A 19,131-nucleotide genomic window follows, 5' to 3' on the forward strand; every position below is an offset into this window, starting at 1 on the left:
TTAGCTCTAAGTTGAACTGGCCCCCCAGATCACTGTATGTTGTGGCAAAAATTAGTCCCAGTCGGTCAGATGTAATTTGCAAGGGATGGTATCGGAAACCCGACCTTTAGAATGCCGACAGCGGCGTCCCAACATTCAGAATCTCGATGGATCCCAGTGAGTACTTCAACCCTAACCATCCCCTCCTGCAGCCTAACACTAACCATCTCCCCCCCCCCCCCCCTCCCTCCCTGCTGCCTGACCGTCCACCCCCATAGCCTAACCCTAAGCTTCCCCCAGTGTCCAACCCTAACCCTGTACTTACTGTCTGGATGTCGCTGTTGGCATTCTGACTGTCACGATCCCGACCACGTGAATGCCATCTTCCACATTGATTGAGCTGTATGTCTTCCAGTTGCCCATTGTGAGTGGCAAGTAACTAGTTCTACCTGAAGTCTTTGCTCCATGATCAGACACAGTATTTAGATCTGCCCATGTATTTTGTAGATTGTATCTCTCCATCACACATTTGTCACATTAAGAAATATGGTGATTCAGATACACTTCCAGAATGCATACCTTCATCTGTTATCCTGCCTTTTAACTTTTCTTTATTCCTTCTTCTCAAAAAGGCCTACTCTCAGGATGCATATTTGAAAGGGAATGAGCCGTACCGGGGGGGTGCACATAGCATCCCTGAACCACCCCCTGTTTTTTATCCATGGCGGAATCAGCATCCAGAATCATCTCCTGGGTATCCAGCAAGCTCTGTATTCCATCGTTCTAGTTGTGAAGACTTTCCTTCAGACAGAAGCCCCATGCATAGTGAAGTGCAGAGGAGCAGTCCTGCTTACCGTGATAAGTACTCGCGACCTGTTGTTAATCCTCTCCCTCCACCCAGACCTTACATGACATCACCAGCTGTGTCTGACAGATTCAGGGGCCCAGGACCTCCATGCAATTCCGCATATGGTTGGACTTCTCGCCATCAACCAGAGCCAACAAATAAAGCTCCTCCAGATAATTGGGAGCAGCCAGCTGGCTCCCGCTGGGTAAGTCAGTGGGAGCGACATCAGGCACTGTGCAGCTGGATGTCCCAGCAGACACCTCGTAGGAGGGGCTCAGCCTTGCCCCCTAGAAGACGTAGTGCCTCACAAGACCGTCTAGGAGAAGTCACTCATCAGGGTAACTGGCCTCATAGTGTGTCACAGGACACCCTCCATCGTCCTCCTGATAATGATTCCTGGGGTCATCGGGCACAGTCGGACAATTTCTTGCCCCGTTATGGAAGGTCTATGGAGAAATTGGATTTGAGTGCTTTAATATCTCCCCCCTATGAACGCTTTATTTGGGCATCTGACAGACCCCCACAGACATCTCAAATAGTGTCTTGTCCGCCACCGTGTCAGAATGTTCCATCTGTACCTAGAGAAGTACCAAAACCTCCAACGCAGCATTCTACTTCTGGGGACTCAGGGTACATAGGGTATCGAAGTTATAGTCCCTCTTTTCAGCGTCGGACTGAGCTTCTTCATGCTTTTTCATTTAGGGAGACCGGATTTAGTGGCCTCCCAACTTTTAGGACAGCACAGTATCCAAGCTCTCCCCCTTCCCCACCAGAGAGAAGGGAGCCAACTGTAAGTGTTAGCTCCACAGATGACAGTAGTGCCACAGAGGAGAGGAGAGATGAGGTGGTCCTAAGGCAGAAGCCTCCAACAGGACGCAAGCTCCCTGCTGCTGTGCGACAAGTCAATGTGCTCTTTGCAGATGAAGACAAAGATGTAGAGTTCAGCCCTTCTCCTGCAGGCAGTGAGGAGACGTCTAGCAAGCCACCATTGCAAAGGGTACCCCCATTACCATTTTCTGAGGAGCCTCTGGCATCGATCCCGTTTATTGGTAAGACTGAACTCAGAAACATATCAGTGTCAAAATCATTGTTCATACACATGTTTAAGTTGATGATGACTCTTGCAAGCAGTGTAAATACCCTTCTGTAATGAAGGAGAATATTGAGCACTAAATATTTTACAGAATTATTGTCATAGATTCTGAAAAAAGCCATTGTCAGCCTATGAGATTATATTTCTTTTCATATGATAATATTACTAACCTTTTTGTTCATGTTCATCCATGAACAACAATGTAGTAGTATCCAATTGTAAAGCGCAATGGAATATCCTGCACTATATAAGAAACTGTTAATAAATAAATAAATAGTATCTGATGTGATTCCTCCTTTCTTTACAGATGAGCCAACAAGTCCAAGCATTGACCTGCGAGCTAAACATGTCCCTGCGTCCTGTGTTGTTTCCAGTGCCATCAGCTCAGCTCCTGTGATTGTTGATAGTCCTTCCTCACCAACATTTAGTTTTTCCATTGGACGTCATTACTCACAAGATTGCAGTAAGTTCCTCTTCAACAATCTTTGAATTCCAAAGTCAAATTTGCTGTTTTGGAGTAAGGATTGATATTTCCCTTAATTGAAACACATTTCTAAAGGCCGTTTCATATGTTGTTTTAGCCTATTTTTCTGGAACCAGAGAATGAGTATTAACCAGTTGCCTGGCATGGTCGCATCAGATGCGACCACACCAGCAAGTGTTTTATCTGACCTGGTCACACAGGATGCGACCAGTCAGATAAACAGTGTTTTGCAGCTGCAGGGAAGAAAAAACTTCCCTCCGCTGCTGCTGCTCTCAGAGGGACTGGAAGGTCCCTCCGCCTTCCCGCCTCCTCCCCAAGTGTTTGCCTTGCTGCTGATCATTGCTGATCGGTCAGCACGGCAGGACACTTCCCCAGCGGCTACTATTGTCTGCAGCCGCTGGGGAACTGTAAATCAACCCCCAAGCCCTCCCTTGCACCCCCTGTACCTGGTGGCTGTCCCTGCTGTTAAAAGGAAAGTCACGATGGTCACAATGTTTTGATGGTGCCAGCCGATGTTCCGCTGGTAAAAAAAAAAAAAAGTATTGGAAAAAAATTCAGATTTTTCTTTCTTTTTCTTACACTAAATTTTGGATAAGGTAAAATTCATGTTCTTCACCTGATTCACTCATAAACCCCTCTTCCCCCCCCCCCCCCCCCAACAATTAACAATTTCTGAGCGTTTTTTGGGGGGGAAATCGTCAGGAAAGTGGTTAAGAAGTAAATAATGGATATAAGTGTTATTTTTAATCTTGTTTCCAATTCTGTAAGTTATTTTTAATTGCCCATAGTGTTCTTATTTAAGTTTAAGATGCTCTGTAAAATGTGTCCTTATGTTTTCTTAAAGGGGGTTGGAACAGGGATATGCTCTGCAAATGTTGGAAGAACCTTGTACATATGGGTAATATTCTGCAGAAGAGAAACTATAGTGATCTTGTTATACCATGTTATCAGTATGTGGCGGAGACTTAGGGCACTTGGGCATTAAATTAAAGAATATTTAGAACTCAGGCACAACTATGTACCTTGTATTGGCTTCCTCAGAGCATAAGATCTGGTTTATCAATGCTTCTCAATGCTTTCCTGCACTATAATGTGTCACAGTTGGTGTTCACAAAGAAATTCATTGTATTTTACCATCCACTACCGCTTCTAAAAGCTGCAGGTTATTTTGAAATTTGTGCAATGCGAATGCTTTTCAGAACGTTTGTGTGCACGCAAGTGAGGAACTTGTACTAACTGTTGTGTCTGTGTTGCTTCACCTCTTACAACCTTCCACTCTTCCACTCTGTCCTTTCATAATATCCTAACTGCTCTGTCTCTCTCAGGTAGCATTAAGTCTAGTCGGCGTTCCTCATATCTCCTGGCAATCACCACTGAACGTTCAAAATCTTGTGATGATGGACTCAACACTTTCCGCGATGAGGGGCGACTGCAAAGGTGAGTGTGAGCGGAGCAGATGCTAAGCAGGCTCTGAGTGACCATGGGTAGTGAAGAAATCTGTATCTCACGTTAGGCTGCTGGAGATATGTCCACTCTGGCTTTAGATGAGCACAGCAGAGGTGTTATAGCTGGTATGAGATCTTCAGTTAATGTGCTGTCTAAGGAGGCACTATATGGATAGCCGGCAAATGGTATGAGTATGCTTTAGCTAGGTTGGCTAGAAAGGTGAGTTCTAAAGCTGCGGCCCTGAAGAGACGAATGTTAAAAGCTTGCACTGTCTCTGCTAGAAACGCAATCTGATAATTATCCCTTCCTTTAACCACAGGAGGATTGTGGGCCGGGTGCCAAGTCTCAGGATGCTGCGTAGCTTCTTCACTAATGGGGTGAGAAAATACATTGTGTATATAATTACAGATTGTCACATGAGTTTGTATAATGCTGATGGATGCCTGCAACTTCAAATATATACTAGAGCTGTTTTTCTGTGTAAGAGAGGAGGAAAAAACTTAGGGCCGTATGCATTATGTCGATCAGTAATATCCCTCTAATGGTCCGAGGGCTTACAGCTTCTAAGCCTAAAAAACCTGGTTCTGAACATGTAAATTTGTCGTAAGATTTCACCCATCTCCCACACACACTGGAAGCAGTAATTTTATGAGCCCAACCATTAGTCATGAGAATGCAGTCTATGAATCCACTAGCTGAGTCCTGAAACATGAAGCCTGAGTAGTGTCACTAGGACTGTAGACTGTTTGTAGATCCAGCTTATAGAATGGCTGCACCCACTTTATGTAGGTGATGAGTAGACTTGAACTGAATATGTAACTGGTTTTAATATTAACAGAATCTTTCAAATAAAATACTTATATTACTTATCCAGGATAAGATTGGCCAATGTAATCATTCTTGCTGAACCTATATTAGCTAGTATATGCATATTTTTAAGAAATAGACATTTGTTTCAATAAAAACAATAATGTGCACAATCCTGTATAATAAAAGGCTAATGCTGCTCCTCACCTCTATGGGGGGATTCAAGTGTTTTGCGTGCCAGCGGCCACCATTCAAGCGTTGCTCCATTTGGGCATGCACAGCCGCCAGCGTTGACGTTACTGTTGTTCCGCCATTTTGACTTGCTGGTAACTAGTTAGGAATAACCATAGACCACAATAGGGAAGCGCCACACATTGATAGAATTATGATAAAAAATAGGAAAACCTTGCATTTCATTGGTAAGCAACTCCCAAATGTGTGTACTGATATAATCCAGCACAGATATTTGTATTCATTTTATATGGTTTCGGGGTGCTAAGAAGTGGTAGCTTGTAACCTTAAAGTTTCTGAGGCGCTACTAGGCTAGGACTGTTATGTACACAATTGCTGCAGGGTCACAGGTAGTCAGGGCCAGATTAACAATAGGGCGGGTAGAGGGCTATAGCTCCAGGCCTCTACAATAAAATAGGCCTATCATAGCAGCGTAATGATGACTAGCTACCTAGCTGGCCACAGTCGGGCATATATAATGAGCATTAAAGTTGTATTTCTAGTTTACTTACAAAGTTATGTAAACTTTCTTTTTTATGTATATAGGAAGACAGTGGGGCTGAAGTGTATGGGTGTACACACCCACATGGCACTGGCCCCAGCTATTCCCCTTCTCAAAATAGGCCCTTGAACATTTTAAGCTCCAGGCCCATGTTGCCTTTAATCCGACACTTCATGTAGTCTGCCTCTGAAAGAGGGAGAGGCACAGATATGGCATGATTGTATTCAATGCTGTAGTATTTAAGGCTTACAGAAATGATAGAAAAAATGACATATTTCCAAATGACGATATAGTGCACCAGCACACATTGTGTTTCCAGTTTCACAGTGAGCTAGCATTTACAAATCATCAAGAGTTTAACACATCACTTTATAAGCCAATTTCTATTTAAAAGCTTTGCAACCATCGTGCACAATATGAGCTTCTATATACTGAAGTATCATTGACATAAGGCCCCCATACATCTGCAATTGATTATTGCAATTCTGATTCCCCAGCCCGGCAACTCAGGGTTTTTTATCATTAAGAATTTCTCCAATCGATCAGCAATGGCCACCAAATGGCGGTTTCGGACGGATTGGGGAATCGGCCACCTGATGTATGGGGCCCTTGATTCCATTAGTGTTTATGTGATATAAGGAAATACAGCTGAAGCTAAATACCGGAAGTCATTACTTGATTGTTTGTGCATTGTGAAACAGTCTTTGTGTCACTTTGGTAAAGGTTACATCTATTTCATATTTTTTTTTTTTTTTTAAATAGAAATCTGTATTTCTCCTTTTCCTCCATTGGGGAGCACTGGAATTCCATTGTAATAGGGTGCCGTTGCAGGAATCTTAAGCAGTGGCAGCAGAAATCTTATCAAGTGACGGCATCGGGGTCAGTGACACCTGGTGCAGCCAAACGTAGGCCCCTAATTCTGTGTGGCCTGATGGAGGTCACTAAGGGGCGTGGCCTTGCGGGATGTGCCTTCTGACGTGGAACTAACTGCCGAAACTTCACCTGAGTACTCCTGTGGATGATGCCTGCCTGTTTCTTACAGATTTAATACTTTTGTTTCCAAGGCTGCCTTGTTTGGATGTAAGGTGTCTTGCACCGCAACTTCTGAATGTACCCTCACAGATATAGTGTGAGCCCATCAGTGGGTGTGTGCACCCTATATGTCTGTGAATGACATTGTTTACAGACATATTGCATCGACTGTGCAGCACAGCCGATGGCCAATATATCTAAAGATATTTATCTGTGCATCTGGCTGTGTGTAAACCCGGTCCGCCTACCGGGCATATACTTGTTGCAGCGGCTGACTGACACATTGAGCGGTCAGTTGGTAAGTGTGTATACCTACCTTAATCATCCACTCTGCGCGATGACGGGTCCACCGACTTGTATTATTGGTGTGTACCCAGCCTTAGGAACAGCTTTGGGTTTGTCCCTGTGGTGACCCGTCTTAAGCTCTGAAAGAAAGCAAAAAGCGATATGCTTGTACTTGCAATTAGCCCTTTTTCCTTGGAGACACTTATTAATGTTTTTTGTGGTCCTGGCTTCTAAAGAGTTTTGGTAGACAAAGTTGAAATTTCCCAGTAGCCAGTTGGATATAGAAGGAGAGGGCCGAGAGTTATCTTATGGTAAATTTAAAGTGCCCAAACTCTTGCTACTGTAAACTGTAGCTATGGGGATCCAGTGTACCCCAGTAGATTGCAAGAACAGGGTTTAACATAAGTTGAACAATCCCATGTTTTCCTATACTTGTCCATTCGATCGCACAGTTAAAATGTTGAGCAACAAGATCGTGTGCGACTAGATGTGTTTGGCAAATAATAAGAGAGGTTTACATAAAACAATCTGACACAAGCCTAAACACACACACACGTACGGGTGATGCTGTGTTGTACACTATTCAGTTGCATCACTTGCGACTGAAGTGGCGAAGATATGTTGTAATGGGGCATTCGCATGTAGGCAAAGTTCAGTAAGGAATTGTGTGCTATGCGGAGTTCTGCGTATGTAAGTGTGCACTGATAATGGTGATTGGTATGAACCATGAATTTGGATAGAGGTGGTCCGGCTACAGAAATGTATACGAGGAAATATATTTATAAGTGCCGTGCATCCATGTTATACGCCTCTTCCCAACCTGTTCACCTTTGAGTAGCTTTCATTTACTGCCTCCTTGACAACTTTGCTTCCTAGATCCCTAATTTCCTCTCTTCAGATCTTCCCTCCATTATTTTAGGTGACTTCAACATCCCAGTCTGTATCCCCACAGAATTCGTTGCCTCTAAACTCCTTACCCACGCATAATTGTTTGATCTCTCCCAGTGAACATACTCACCATTCCATGGGAGTGGGAACTCACTTGATCTGATCTTCACTCACCATTGTGATATTTCTGACTACTCCAATTCACTATTGTCCCTCTTTGACCATCACCTGCTCTCTTTTAACTAATCCTTTTCAGCTTCGCCACTTCTTCCTCTTATGGTTACCATCACTAATCATAACATTGAGGCTATAAACACCATTCCTTATCCTCCTTGCTCAACTCATTTCTCTCTTATTCTCTCTCTCTCTTTCCTGCCCTGAACAAGCCACTTCCTTATCCAATGCCTCCCTTACTTCTGCTCTTGACTCTGTTACTCCAGCCACCACTGTTCAACCTTGTAGATCCCACATTCACCAGATCATCTGCAAAAATGTTCAGTTTCAGTTGTATGCTCTCATTTTACAGCACAGCCCTTACCCTCTCTAAACAGTCATATTTCAAGAACCTCATCTCCTCCCAGTCCTTAAGCCCCTTCCTACTTTCATCTCACTCCTCTGCCCACCCCTGCCTCATCTACCCTCCTCATTCTCTGCCCTTGACTTTGCCACCTACTTCACATCCTACCAGACCCTCTGTCCCCTCCTTTCCCAGACCACCTCTCGCCATCGGTCTTGGCAATTCTGACTACTTTTTACCCTGTATGTGAAGATGAAGACATGGCCCTCATTCGGTCCTTCCTGCTTGACCTTATTCCCTCCGTGTTCTTTGCTACCTCTCTCTTTCTGGCTGTTCCAGTCTTGCATCTTGCCCACATCTTCAATCTCTCCCTCTCATCAGGCACTGTCCCCTCTGACTCTAAACATGCCCTTGTCTCCCCTATTGTTAAAACCTACCCTTGAGCCCAACACTCTCTCCGACTACCAATCCATCTCTCCTCCCTCTTTCCCCCCACTCCGTGTTTGACCCATTTCAATCTAGCTTCTGGTCCATTGAAACTGCCCTCATGAAAGTCAGCAATGACCAACCTTGCTGTCAATTCTAGTGGCTACTACTCAATACTCATTCTCATCAGCCTCTCTCTTGCTTTTGGCACTGTGGACTACACTCTCCTACCTTTCTGACCGCTCCTTCTCTGTCTCCTCTCATGACTCCACTTCCTCCACAGTTTCAAAAGGTTCTGTTCTTGGACTTCTCCTATCACGTCCTCTTTAGGTGAGCTCATTAGCTCTTTTGACCTCCAATATCATCTCTCTGCTGATGATACTCGGATCTACCTTTCCTCTCCTGACCTCCCTACTCACTTGAACCTCCAATGGTCTCTCAGCTATCTCTTAAAGGATGTCCTAGTGCTTTCTTAAACTTAGCACGTCTAAGACTAAGCTGATCATCTTCCCACCCCCCTGCATAACCTCACTTGCTACAATTTCATTATCTATTGACAGCACAACTATGTCCTCCAGCCCCAAGTGCGCTGTCTTGGAGTTATCCTTGACTTTTCCCTCTCCTTTACAACCACACATTCAGCACCATTCGCAGTCCTGCCACTTCCATCTCAAAAATATTTCCAGGATTAGACCCTTTCTCACCCTGGACCCTCATCCACACTCTGGTCATCTCCAGATTAGCCTACTGTAAGATCCTATCTGGCCTTGACTACAGCTCCTCTCCACTCCAGTCTGTGCTCAAGGTTGCTGCCTGGCTCATTTTGTTCTCCAAATGTACTACATCTGCCTTCCCTCTCTTACAAGCCCTACACGCTGGCTCCCCTTACCCTTCAGAATTCATTTAAAATTTGTCACACTCGCAAAGCCCTCACCATTCCTCTCCCATTTATGTCTCTGACCTTTTCTCCCTTCACACTCCCGCCCATCCTCCACAAATGCATACTGCTTGTCCTGCCTACTGGTTACCTCCTCCCACTCCCACCTCCCAAGATTTTGCCCCTGCTGCTCCCTATCTCTGGAATTCTCTCCCTCTCCGTATCCGATTCTCCACCTCTCTACAAAACTTTAAACAGCCTCTGTAGACTAGAGATGTGCGGCTGGCACTTTTCGTGTTTTATGTTTTGGTTTTGGATCTGGCTTGGTTTTGACAAAACCACCCTTTCGGGTTTTGGTTTTGGATCTGGATGATTTTTTGAAGAAAAAAAACATGAAAATAGCTAAAATCACAGAATTTGGGGGTACTTTTGATACTACGGTATTATTAACCTCAATAACATTCATTTCCAGTCTTTTCTGAACACCTCACAATATTGTTTTTAGGCCTAGAAGTTGCACTAATGTTGCTGGATGACTAAGCTAAGCGACACAAGTGTGCAGCACAAACACCTGGCCAGTGGCACTGCAGTGGCAGACAGGATGGCAGTTTTAAAAAAATAGGCCCCAAACAGCACATGATGCAAAGAAATAAAGAGGTGCAGCAAGGTCGCTGGATGGCTAAGCTAAGCGACACAAGTGTGAGGCACAAACACTTGGCCCTTCTAAAAGTGGCACTGCAGTGTCAGGCAGGTTGGCACTTAAAAAAAACTAATCCCCAAACAGCACATGATGCAAAAAAGAAAAGAGGTGCACCGAGGTTGCTGTATGACTAAGCTAAGCGACACAAGTGTGTGGCACAAACACCTGGCCCATCTAGGAGTGGCACGCTGTGACTGAATGTCGAAAGTGGCCCGCAATTTTGCGGGCCACACAGGACAAACCCTGTAAAAATTAGCACCACTGGAGTTATACGGCAGTACCCCTGAACTTATACGGCTGCACCACTGGACTGGACTTATACGGCAGAACCCCTGGACTTATAAGGCAGTACCCCATGACTTATACGGCTACACCACTGGACTGGACTTATATGGCAGTACCACTGGACTTATACGGCTGCACCACTAGACTGGACTTATATGGCAGTACCCCTGAACTTATGGCAGCACAGGGACACCACCACTGGGCTGATGCAGGACAACACAGCACCACTGCACTGGACTGGACTAATATAGCAGCACTGGACATATGGCAGCAGAGGACACCACCACTGTGACTGGACTGATGCAGCACAAGACACCACCACTGGACTGAGCAGCAAGACAGCACAGGAATGGCACATAAGAGCAGGTCGCCACCCCACATGCCACACCAGGAGACCTGTCCTCTCGCTACACTCTCCAGGACTGGAGTGAAAATGGCAGCATCGCGCAGCTCCTTATATGGAATCCAAAACCCACGAGAATCCGACAGCAGGATGATGACGTTTTGCCTCGTTCTGGTTTCCGAGTCTGGCGGGAAGTCCTGATCCGGGCTCGGGACGTAATGTTCGGTAGGGTTTGGTTCTCTGGGAACCGAACCCGCTTATATCTACTTTAGACCCACTTCTTCATCAAACCCAGCCATCTCTCATCCTAACCCTCTGTTCCATGCTCACTGTTTACCCCATCTATGTCAGCACTGTCTGTCTGCTCCTCCCCTTTAGAATGTAAGCTCTCACGAGCAGAGCTCTCTCCCCTCATGTGCTTTTCCTTCTCTTACTTATACTATCAACTACTCCATACTTCCTACACGGCACCTAACCCTCGGTTTCTGCCTTCATTCTGCTTATTTCAGTGTCGTGACCGCATACACAGAAATGTTTATATACCATGTATATGTCCTACATTGTCTTGTACTGTAAGTCACAGTTTTTGTGTCATGCTCATTTATTTATGTACGTTGTGGAACCCTTATGGTGCCATATAAATAAAGGATAATAATGCATGCAATGGTGGAGCCATAATGGCTGAGCTCTGCATCGCCTCAGTATGAGCTGATGTGTGATCAGTTTTACCTCTAGCATACATATGTTTCTGAGTACAAGTTGTTCTTTTATTAATCTTCTTTGGTCCTGAAGCGCAATTTAGTAGGAAATCTGTGGAGCAGATAAATCCCTGATATCAAAATATTTCATAAGGCATACATTATTTATATGTAGAAGAGCTGGGGACTATGATCTCTTTGTATTTTAAGGGCTATAATCTGTACCAGGTTTAGGTTTAAAAATGGTTTAAAATTTGTCATGGCTATGAGTTACTCGTCACATAGTAGCCATTTTGTTGGCTTTCATTGAGAAAATTAAATTCTCCACTTGTTTCTTATTGTGTATATTATTAACTTTTGTGTTTCCTGTCTTACATAAGGGTGATAAAAGGCTTTTATCTGATCATTTCAGACTATTAAGTTATAGCTCATGTTGTATGCATATACTTAACAGTTGTGCTTATAGTGATATTTATATTTTTATTCCTTACAGTCTTTGGATAGTTTAGTTGCTTCGGAGGAGGGACGATCAAAACGCCATTCTGCCTCTGAGCTTTCTGATACAGAGTTTAGTGATGTGCGGAGAGAAGGCTGGCTGCTTTACAAACAGATTCTCACTAACAAAGGCAAGGTATGATGGAAGGGGCTTATCAAATATATGTCCTTGCGCTACTCACTGAATGGTTGATAATCCTATAAAATGGTTGGTTTCTATGTTTTATTTTTAGCCACTGTGTACATCTATTATTTTTCCTTATTTAGAAGTAAAGAAAAAAGTATTATTGATTATTATTAATAGATTATTACTATTTTATTAATACAGACTGCTTATGGTCTGACTTGACCACTTCTGTGTGTCAGGTGAAAACTATCTTTTTGTTTTTGTGTTATGATGGAAACTGTCTTTCTCTTGTCTTTCTTCTCTGTAGAAGGTTGGCGGCGGGCTCCGTCAATGGAAGCGTGTATTCTCCATCCTGCGCCCTCACCTTCTCTTCTTGCACAAAGAACGTCCAGAGTTACAGGGCCCTGGGCCAGGTGAGGAGGAGCAGCCAATCAGCATCCTCGGAAGCCTGGTGGACATCTCATACAGCGAGACCAAGAGGAAGCACGTTTTCCGCCTGACAACACCTGACTTCTGTGAATATCTCTTTCAGGCTGAGGACCGGGATGATATGTTGGGCTGGGTCAAAGCTATCAGGGAGAACAGCCGGACTGAGGGGGAAGTAAGGAAATTTTTGCAATTCTTGGAAGTGGCTGAAGGGAGGTGGATGGTAAGAAGCAGGGTCCAGCGTAGATATTTGCAGAGTTAATGGTGTGAGATAATTTAGGGGAATTGTGAGTGAAGCTTCTAGTAGGGTATGTAAGGAGTCAGTCATGTACTGTATAAATGATCTTGGTGGTGTTAAAGATATTTAGACTTTGTCTATTTTTATTCTAGGACCCCGGCTTTGCCAGCCATGCTTTAATTAACAAGAAGCTTAATGACTATCGGAAGCTTAGGTAAGATGACTACAAGTATTCTAGAAATGACCTTTACTTATCTGGCCGTGGAACTGGTGGTCTAGCTTCACATGTGTATCTTTTTGTAGTGTTACTGTGGCCAAACCTGACACATCCCCTAAGGGGACAAGGAGCTTAGGAATTCGATCAGAGATCCTATGGGCAGCAGGACTGGCTGCCCCACGATCACCAAAGCAAGACACTGCTGGAAAAGGTAGTGTAATTGTATGAAACTTAGGAATATAATTGTCATAACAAATTGGTTACAGTTTGAGTTCCTCAGTCCTGCAGCAGTCAGTAGTTTGCTTACAACAGATATTTATGTTGTCTATGCTTTCTTTCAGCAGAGGAAGGGCCTTCTACTAAGGTTCCTTGGGGAATCAACCTCATGAAGAAGAACAAAAAGTGTCCACCACGGGCATTCGGTGTGAGACTTGAGGATTGCCAGCCTGCAGCAGAGAACAAGGTGATACTGCCCAGCAGTATGTTAACGTTAAACATTTATAAGAGTATTTTACTTGTTTTAATAACCGGTTTTTATATAGCACAGCGATTGATGTCTGTGTGTGTGTGTGTGTGTGTGTATATATATAATATATAATAATACGCTCACACTAATGGATATATGTCTGCATTGCTGTATTATCTTGTTAATTATATTTATATTTTTTATACAAATGTCTGGTATTGTATTGTGTTTCCTATATGTAGCGCCTTGTGTTGTGTTTCAGTGTTATTGTCGCCTAAAATTAATGCTCTGTACAGTATATGTTGATATACAGATGGTATAAAGCAGAGCGTACATCTTATTGTCTAATGGCGCCACCTGCTGTGAGTTTCTTGAACCTAACCTGAAATATGCTGTACATGAAGGTCATATTATATCACCCGCAGGGGGTCCCTTTGATAGTGGAGTGGTGCTGTACACTGGTGGAACAAAAGGGTCTGGAGTATTTGGGTATATACCGTGTTCCTGGAAATAATGCTGTAGTATGCAATCTACAAGATCAGCTCAACAAGGGCCTTTGTGACACCAACATACAAGACCAGGTGAGTGGATTATGGATGATCTTTTAGCAAATATGGTAACTACCAAGTAAACTCCATACTCTTGTTTAATGCAATATTCTTGTGTCAATCATGGTGTTAGAATATACTTGCCTATAATCTATTTTAGAGTAAGTATTACATACAGTTCTTTACATATTTAAGTGAATTTCACATAATTTTAGCTCGTACCACCAAGTGGTAATCAGATCATTTGCAGATAATTGCATACAAAAACAAGGTTACAGGTGCACAATTCAAACATTACCAATTTATTAATAATAATCATTGCAATAAAATTTTGCATTTTGAGCGAGGTTCTTTACACAGTTATGGCCATAAATAACGGCTTGCCCACCGCGTCCAGGTGACCTCATTAGTCGGGCAAGTCCCTAACCTATTGGGGGGTACAAATCTAGGACGTGGGACACTCCAAAACCAAGCAGCTGAGTGACCCCAGGGCAACATTACAGTGAATAAATATATAGTGAAAAAAGTGAAGATAGGTTAGTGAGAGAGGCTACTGAAAACAGCAGGGCTATTTATTTGAACATGACTGCTGTTATGCTTTCCCCTGTCTTCTATTGGAAAATAATCCTGTCCAAAAGCGGTTTTTCAGCGTTTGCACTACAAAATCTAGCCAACAAGTATCATTTCAGTTTGGAAACCTAGCAGTCAGAAGTCTCACAAACACCTGCCATTTTCTTACTGTTATGTTTTTGTTCTGGTTTCAGCGCTGGCAGGACTTGAATGTTGTCAGCAGTTTGCTCAAATCTTTCTTTCGAAAACTTCCCGAGCCCCTCTTCACTGATGGTGAGTATGATGGCCCCTTGTGCACTGTGATTGGTGGGTGAAATGCCTGCGCTGGCTGATGATATGGTACACTGTATGGAGGCAATGGAGCCTTTTTCCTGTTAGGAGCTAGGAAATGTACAGCTGCAGAGCATTCACTTGGATCTAGGCAGCAAGTTGCAGCATTTATTCAAACCTAGTCACACATTTTACTTTTGGAAACTGCTCCTGGAAACTGGTGGCTACCGATGGCGATGCTCATCATGGAAAACTTAAAAACATCACTTTAAATTCCTGCTAATTGCATTAGTGCCGAGTCGTTATGAAATGTAGCTTTTTCTTTTTACCCAAAAATACTGTTGTAAAGATTTTTTTTATCACATGTACTGTACCACTGTCGTGTGCATTAATGTAAAAGTCGGGTATCTGCCATATCCAAGTCTTTTGCTTGGATAAAACTACAGTGGGATTCATGAATGTGTTGGCTTCACTAAGTGATTCTAAAATTATCCCACAAAACAAAATCTTGTTGTCGCATGTGAGAGCAATGTAAGGTGCACAAGTTCATCTAGACTGCACTTAGCACTGTGTTATAGTAAATCTTATGTTTATCAGGTGGAACATGTGGTTAGACGATGACTGTCTCCTAAGTCTGCCCAATATGGCCTCATGCACAGGTACACAGGCATCTTGAAGAATAAATGGCAGTAATTTGATTTTTAAGACCCTTTGGCCCAGACTTATCAAGCCTTATACCGCATTCAGACCGCAAATGCCGGATCCTACCCGGTAAGACAAACGTGTACTTACCGTGGGATCCGGCATTTGCGCTCCGCTGCTGGCTTTCCGACCCGGCAATATACCGGGTCGGTTGCCATAGCAGCGGAGGGAGCAGCAGGGGCGGGGGTGGAGGCGGCTCCGGGAGATGAGCTCATCTCCTGCGCCGCCTCTCCCTATGCTGTGAATGGGAGCCATGTCGCATCGACACGGGTCACATTCACACCGCACCTGACCCGGTAATCAACCCGGGTAAAACCCTTCTTTTTTACCGGGTTGAATTACCGGGTCAGGCGACCCGCTAAATCGTCAAAGGACCTTTCACATCGCACACTGACCCGGTTCGACACGGCAATATGCCGTGTCGATACCGGGTTATTTGTGCGATGTGAAAGGGGTATAAGAGAGTGATGACTAGCACGGTGACAAATGACTAGCCAACCAGCTCCTAACTGTAATTTTTCAAACACAGCCTGTAACATGGTAGTAAAGAGCTGATTGATTGGTTGGTACTTTATCACTCTCCAAGGCTTGATAAATTGGGGCCAATGTTTGCTGATAAATACGGTAGCTACAGGAGTAGATGGAAGGAATAGTGCAGTAGCCGGGAATGTATTTAGCTGTTGATATGACAAAAAGGAAGCGGTACAGTGCTACTTACACCCTGTACAGCATTGTGTGTGCCCCGGCTTGGTTTACCATCAAGTTTAAAATTCCAAACCTGACTCATTCATTTTGCAGCACATTAGGGAACTAGGGTACTGGCTTGTCAGCTTTGACATTTTACATGTTGAACAGATACACCGACCCTCATTAGCTGCAATGTAGTATTCAGATCCCACCTTGTGTTTTATGTGGGAATTGGTACTAGATCTTCTCACTGCAAAATACATAACCAACATCATGTACACAAAAACAATACATATAATTCTGGAAACGGGATGCAGTTACATTGCCATCAGTCGGGATCCGGACGGTCAGGATACCGAAGACAGAATCCCGAATGCTGACAATGCCGCCAGCCGGAATTCCGGCTCACGGGCTGTTCCCACCTGTGGCTTGCTAGCGCTCGCTCCGCTGCCGGCATACTGGTGTCTGGGATGCCGTTGTCTGTATACTGACGCCAGCACCCCGAGCATCGGTAATACATACTAATCCCCTGAAAACAATGCTTTAAGTGGCTTTTCACCTCATTGAGCAGTAGTTTCATTTGTATAGATGTGAACAGGACCATCATTCAGATCTGCTTGGGCCATAATAAACTGTAAAGATAGCCTCGCCTAGGTCACTCTCAACATCTCCGTAAACTTTTCAGGGTAAAAAAGCTTGACTATCGAAAGAGACTGGTATGTGATGTGCTGTCTTTGGAAAATTGCCTTCCCTGTAAGTGATAAGTGGGTAGTTAGGGCCTTATTCAGGATTGTTAGCAAACCAAAAAAAGTTAGCAATTGGGCAAAACCATGTGCACTGCAGGTGCGGCAGATATAACACGTGCAGAGAGAGTTAGATTTGGGTGCGGTGTGTTCAAACTGAAATCTAAATTGCAGTATAAAAATAAAGCAGCTATTATTTACCCTGCACAGAAACATAACCCACTCAAATATAACTCTCTCTGCACATGTTACATCTTCCCCACCTGCAGTGCAACATGGTTTTTCCCAATTGCTAACTTTTTTGGGTAACAACCTGAATAACCCCCATAATTTATAAAACCACCAGGCGTGAAGGTGAACGAAGGCAAAAAATAGGATTTTAATTACCTACCGGTAAATCCTTTTCTCCTTCATCCACTAGGGGTCACTGGAGTGCAGATACAATGGGGAAATAGTAGGCAGTAACTGGGAGCTGGCACTTTAAATTTATAACCATGTGACTAGCTCCTCCCCTACTATGTCCCCCCTCCAAGCCAGTCTTATTTTAGTGCCCGAGAGAGCTGGTTCACTCTTGGGACTTCTGAAGATTTATCTTTTTTTTTCTTTTTTTCTTTCTTACACTCACAGACTGGCAGCTCTGCCTCTGCCAGTCTGCACAGTGGGATGCTGCCGGCGGGGTCCCATCGCAGCTGCGTGCGGTTCGGGATGGGCACCCTGCTGAAGGAGACACTGAGCTCTCCGGAGCTGGCCGGACACCGCTGCGTACGGCGCGTGTCGGGGCCGCTCCGTCGGCAGAAGATTCCGGCAGCACGGCAGCGGTAAGTATCAGTGGCCGGACACCGCTGCGTGTCGGGGCCACTCCATCAGGACAGCGGTGAGTACAGACTCTCCCCCTCCACACTGATATATAATTTTACTATTGCTAAAACCATGTTTTTCAGTCCATAAGGGATATTGAGGGAATCTAGTACGATGGGGTATAGACGAGGTCCAAAGGAGCACACTAAGGAGCACATTAAATTGGCCGGTGCACATTAAATTTCTTCACCTGGGTGTTCTGGCTCCTCCCCTCTATGCCCCCTCCCACAGGCAGTTATAGGTAAAACAGTGCCCGAAGGGGAAAAGACATAATTGAGAGAAGGAACATAACAACGAGTGGTGAGATTTACATACCAGCGCACCACCAACATAAAACAACCAGTAACGGCTGGTAACAAGACAGCAACAGCTGAACAGGGAACCATAGAAGAGAGAACCTGCAGAAATTCATCGCACTGAGGCGGGCGCCCAATTTTCCTTATGGACTATGAGAAAAGTATTTACCGGTAGGTAATTAAAATCCTATTTTCTCTAGCAGCCATAAGGGTTATTGGGGGAAACTAGTACGGTGGGGACGTCACAAAGCTTCCAGAACGGGCGGGAATGTGCGGAGACGTCTGCAGCACTGCCTGCCCAAACTGGGAATCCTCTTTGGCCAGGGTATCAAACCTGTAAAACTTCACAAAGGTGTTCTTCCCCGACCAGGTAGCAGCTCGGCATAGTTGCAAGGCCGAGACTGCACAGGCAGCTGCTCAGGAAGACTCCACCGATCTTGTAGAGTGGGCCTTCAGAGACTGTGGAACAGGTAAGGCTGCCGACACATAGGCCTGTTGGATAGTAAGTCTAAGCCAATGAGCAATGGACTGCCCTTTCTCTGCACAGTATATAGCACGAACAAGGAATCCGTCTTTGGTCCGATCCATTCTCTTGACATAGATCTTCAAGGCTCGCACCGCATCCAATGCCTCTGGAGGAGCAGAAGTGCCAGAACTTGACGGAACCACAATAGGTTGATTCAAGTGGAACGCAGAGACGACCTTCAGCAGGAACTGCTGCCTAGTACTGAGCTCTGCTGTGTCCTCATAAAAGACCAAGTAAGGGCTTTTACACGATAAAGCCCCAATTCTGAGACACGTCTAGTAGAAGCCAGGGCCTAGAATTCCTCCATCTTCCACGTGAGGTACTTGTTTTCTACCATCATTAGAGGTTCAAACCAGGAGGACTGTAGAAATTCCAACACTACATTCAAATCCCAGGGTGCCGTGGGCGGCACAAAAGGAGGTTGAATGTGAAGCACCCCTTGCAAGAAGGTCTGAACTTCTGGCACTACTGCCAATTTCTTCCGGAAGAAAATTGAGAGAGCTGAAATCTGGACCTTAATGG

At 44.5% G+C, this 19,131-nt stretch overlaps 2 protein-coding genes across 4 annotated transcripts in view; one reads left to right on the plus strand and one right to left on the minus strand.

Annotated features, from left to right (window-relative positions):
- Nucleotides 1–19,131, plus strand: part of ARHGAP23 (Rho GTPase activating protein 23) — a 197,467-nt gene that overhangs the window by 122,749 nt on the left and 55,587 nt on the right. For 2 of the 3 annotated variants that reach the window (XM_063959691.1, XM_063959689.1), the window contains exons 7-17: nucleotides 612–1,875; nucleotides 2,227–2,382; nucleotides 3,729–3,840; nucleotides 4,169–4,226; nucleotides 11,934–12,071; nucleotides 12,370–12,663; nucleotides 12,879–12,940; nucleotides 13,030–13,154; nucleotides 13,285–13,406; nucleotides 13,835–13,990; nucleotides 14,722–14,800. In XM_063959691.1, coding sequence (XP_063815761.1) covers nucleotides 612–1,875; nucleotides 2,227–2,382; nucleotides 3,729–3,840; nucleotides 4,169–4,226; nucleotides 11,934–12,071; nucleotides 12,370–12,663; nucleotides 12,879–12,940; nucleotides 13,030–13,154; nucleotides 13,285–13,406; nucleotides 13,835–13,990; nucleotides 14,722–14,800 — 2,566 coding nt within the window. The remainder of the gene's footprint in view (nucleotides 1–611; nucleotides 1,876–2,226; nucleotides 2,383–3,728; nucleotides 3,841–4,168; nucleotides 4,227–11,933; nucleotides 12,072–12,369; nucleotides 12,664–12,878; nucleotides 12,941–13,029; nucleotides 13,155–13,284; nucleotides 13,407–13,834; nucleotides 13,991–14,721; nucleotides 14,801–19,131) is intronic. The other variant, XM_063959690.1, reaches the window with a different exon arrangement.
- SRCIN1 (SRC kinase signaling inhibitor 1) overlaps nucleotides 1–19,131 on the minus strand; it is a 900,548-nt gene that overhangs the window by 2,845 nt on the left and 878,572 nt on the right. The gene's annotated exons all lie outside the window — the stretch shown is intronic.

The sequence above is a fragment of the Pseudophryne corroboree genome, chromosome 3 (genome assembly GCF_028390025.1).
Source record: "Pseudophryne corroboree isolate aPseCor3 chromosome 3, aPseCor3.hap2, whole genome shotgun sequence".
Taxonomy (NCBI): domain Eukaryota; kingdom Metazoa; phylum Chordata; class Amphibia; order Anura; family Myobatrachidae; genus Pseudophryne; species Pseudophryne corroboree.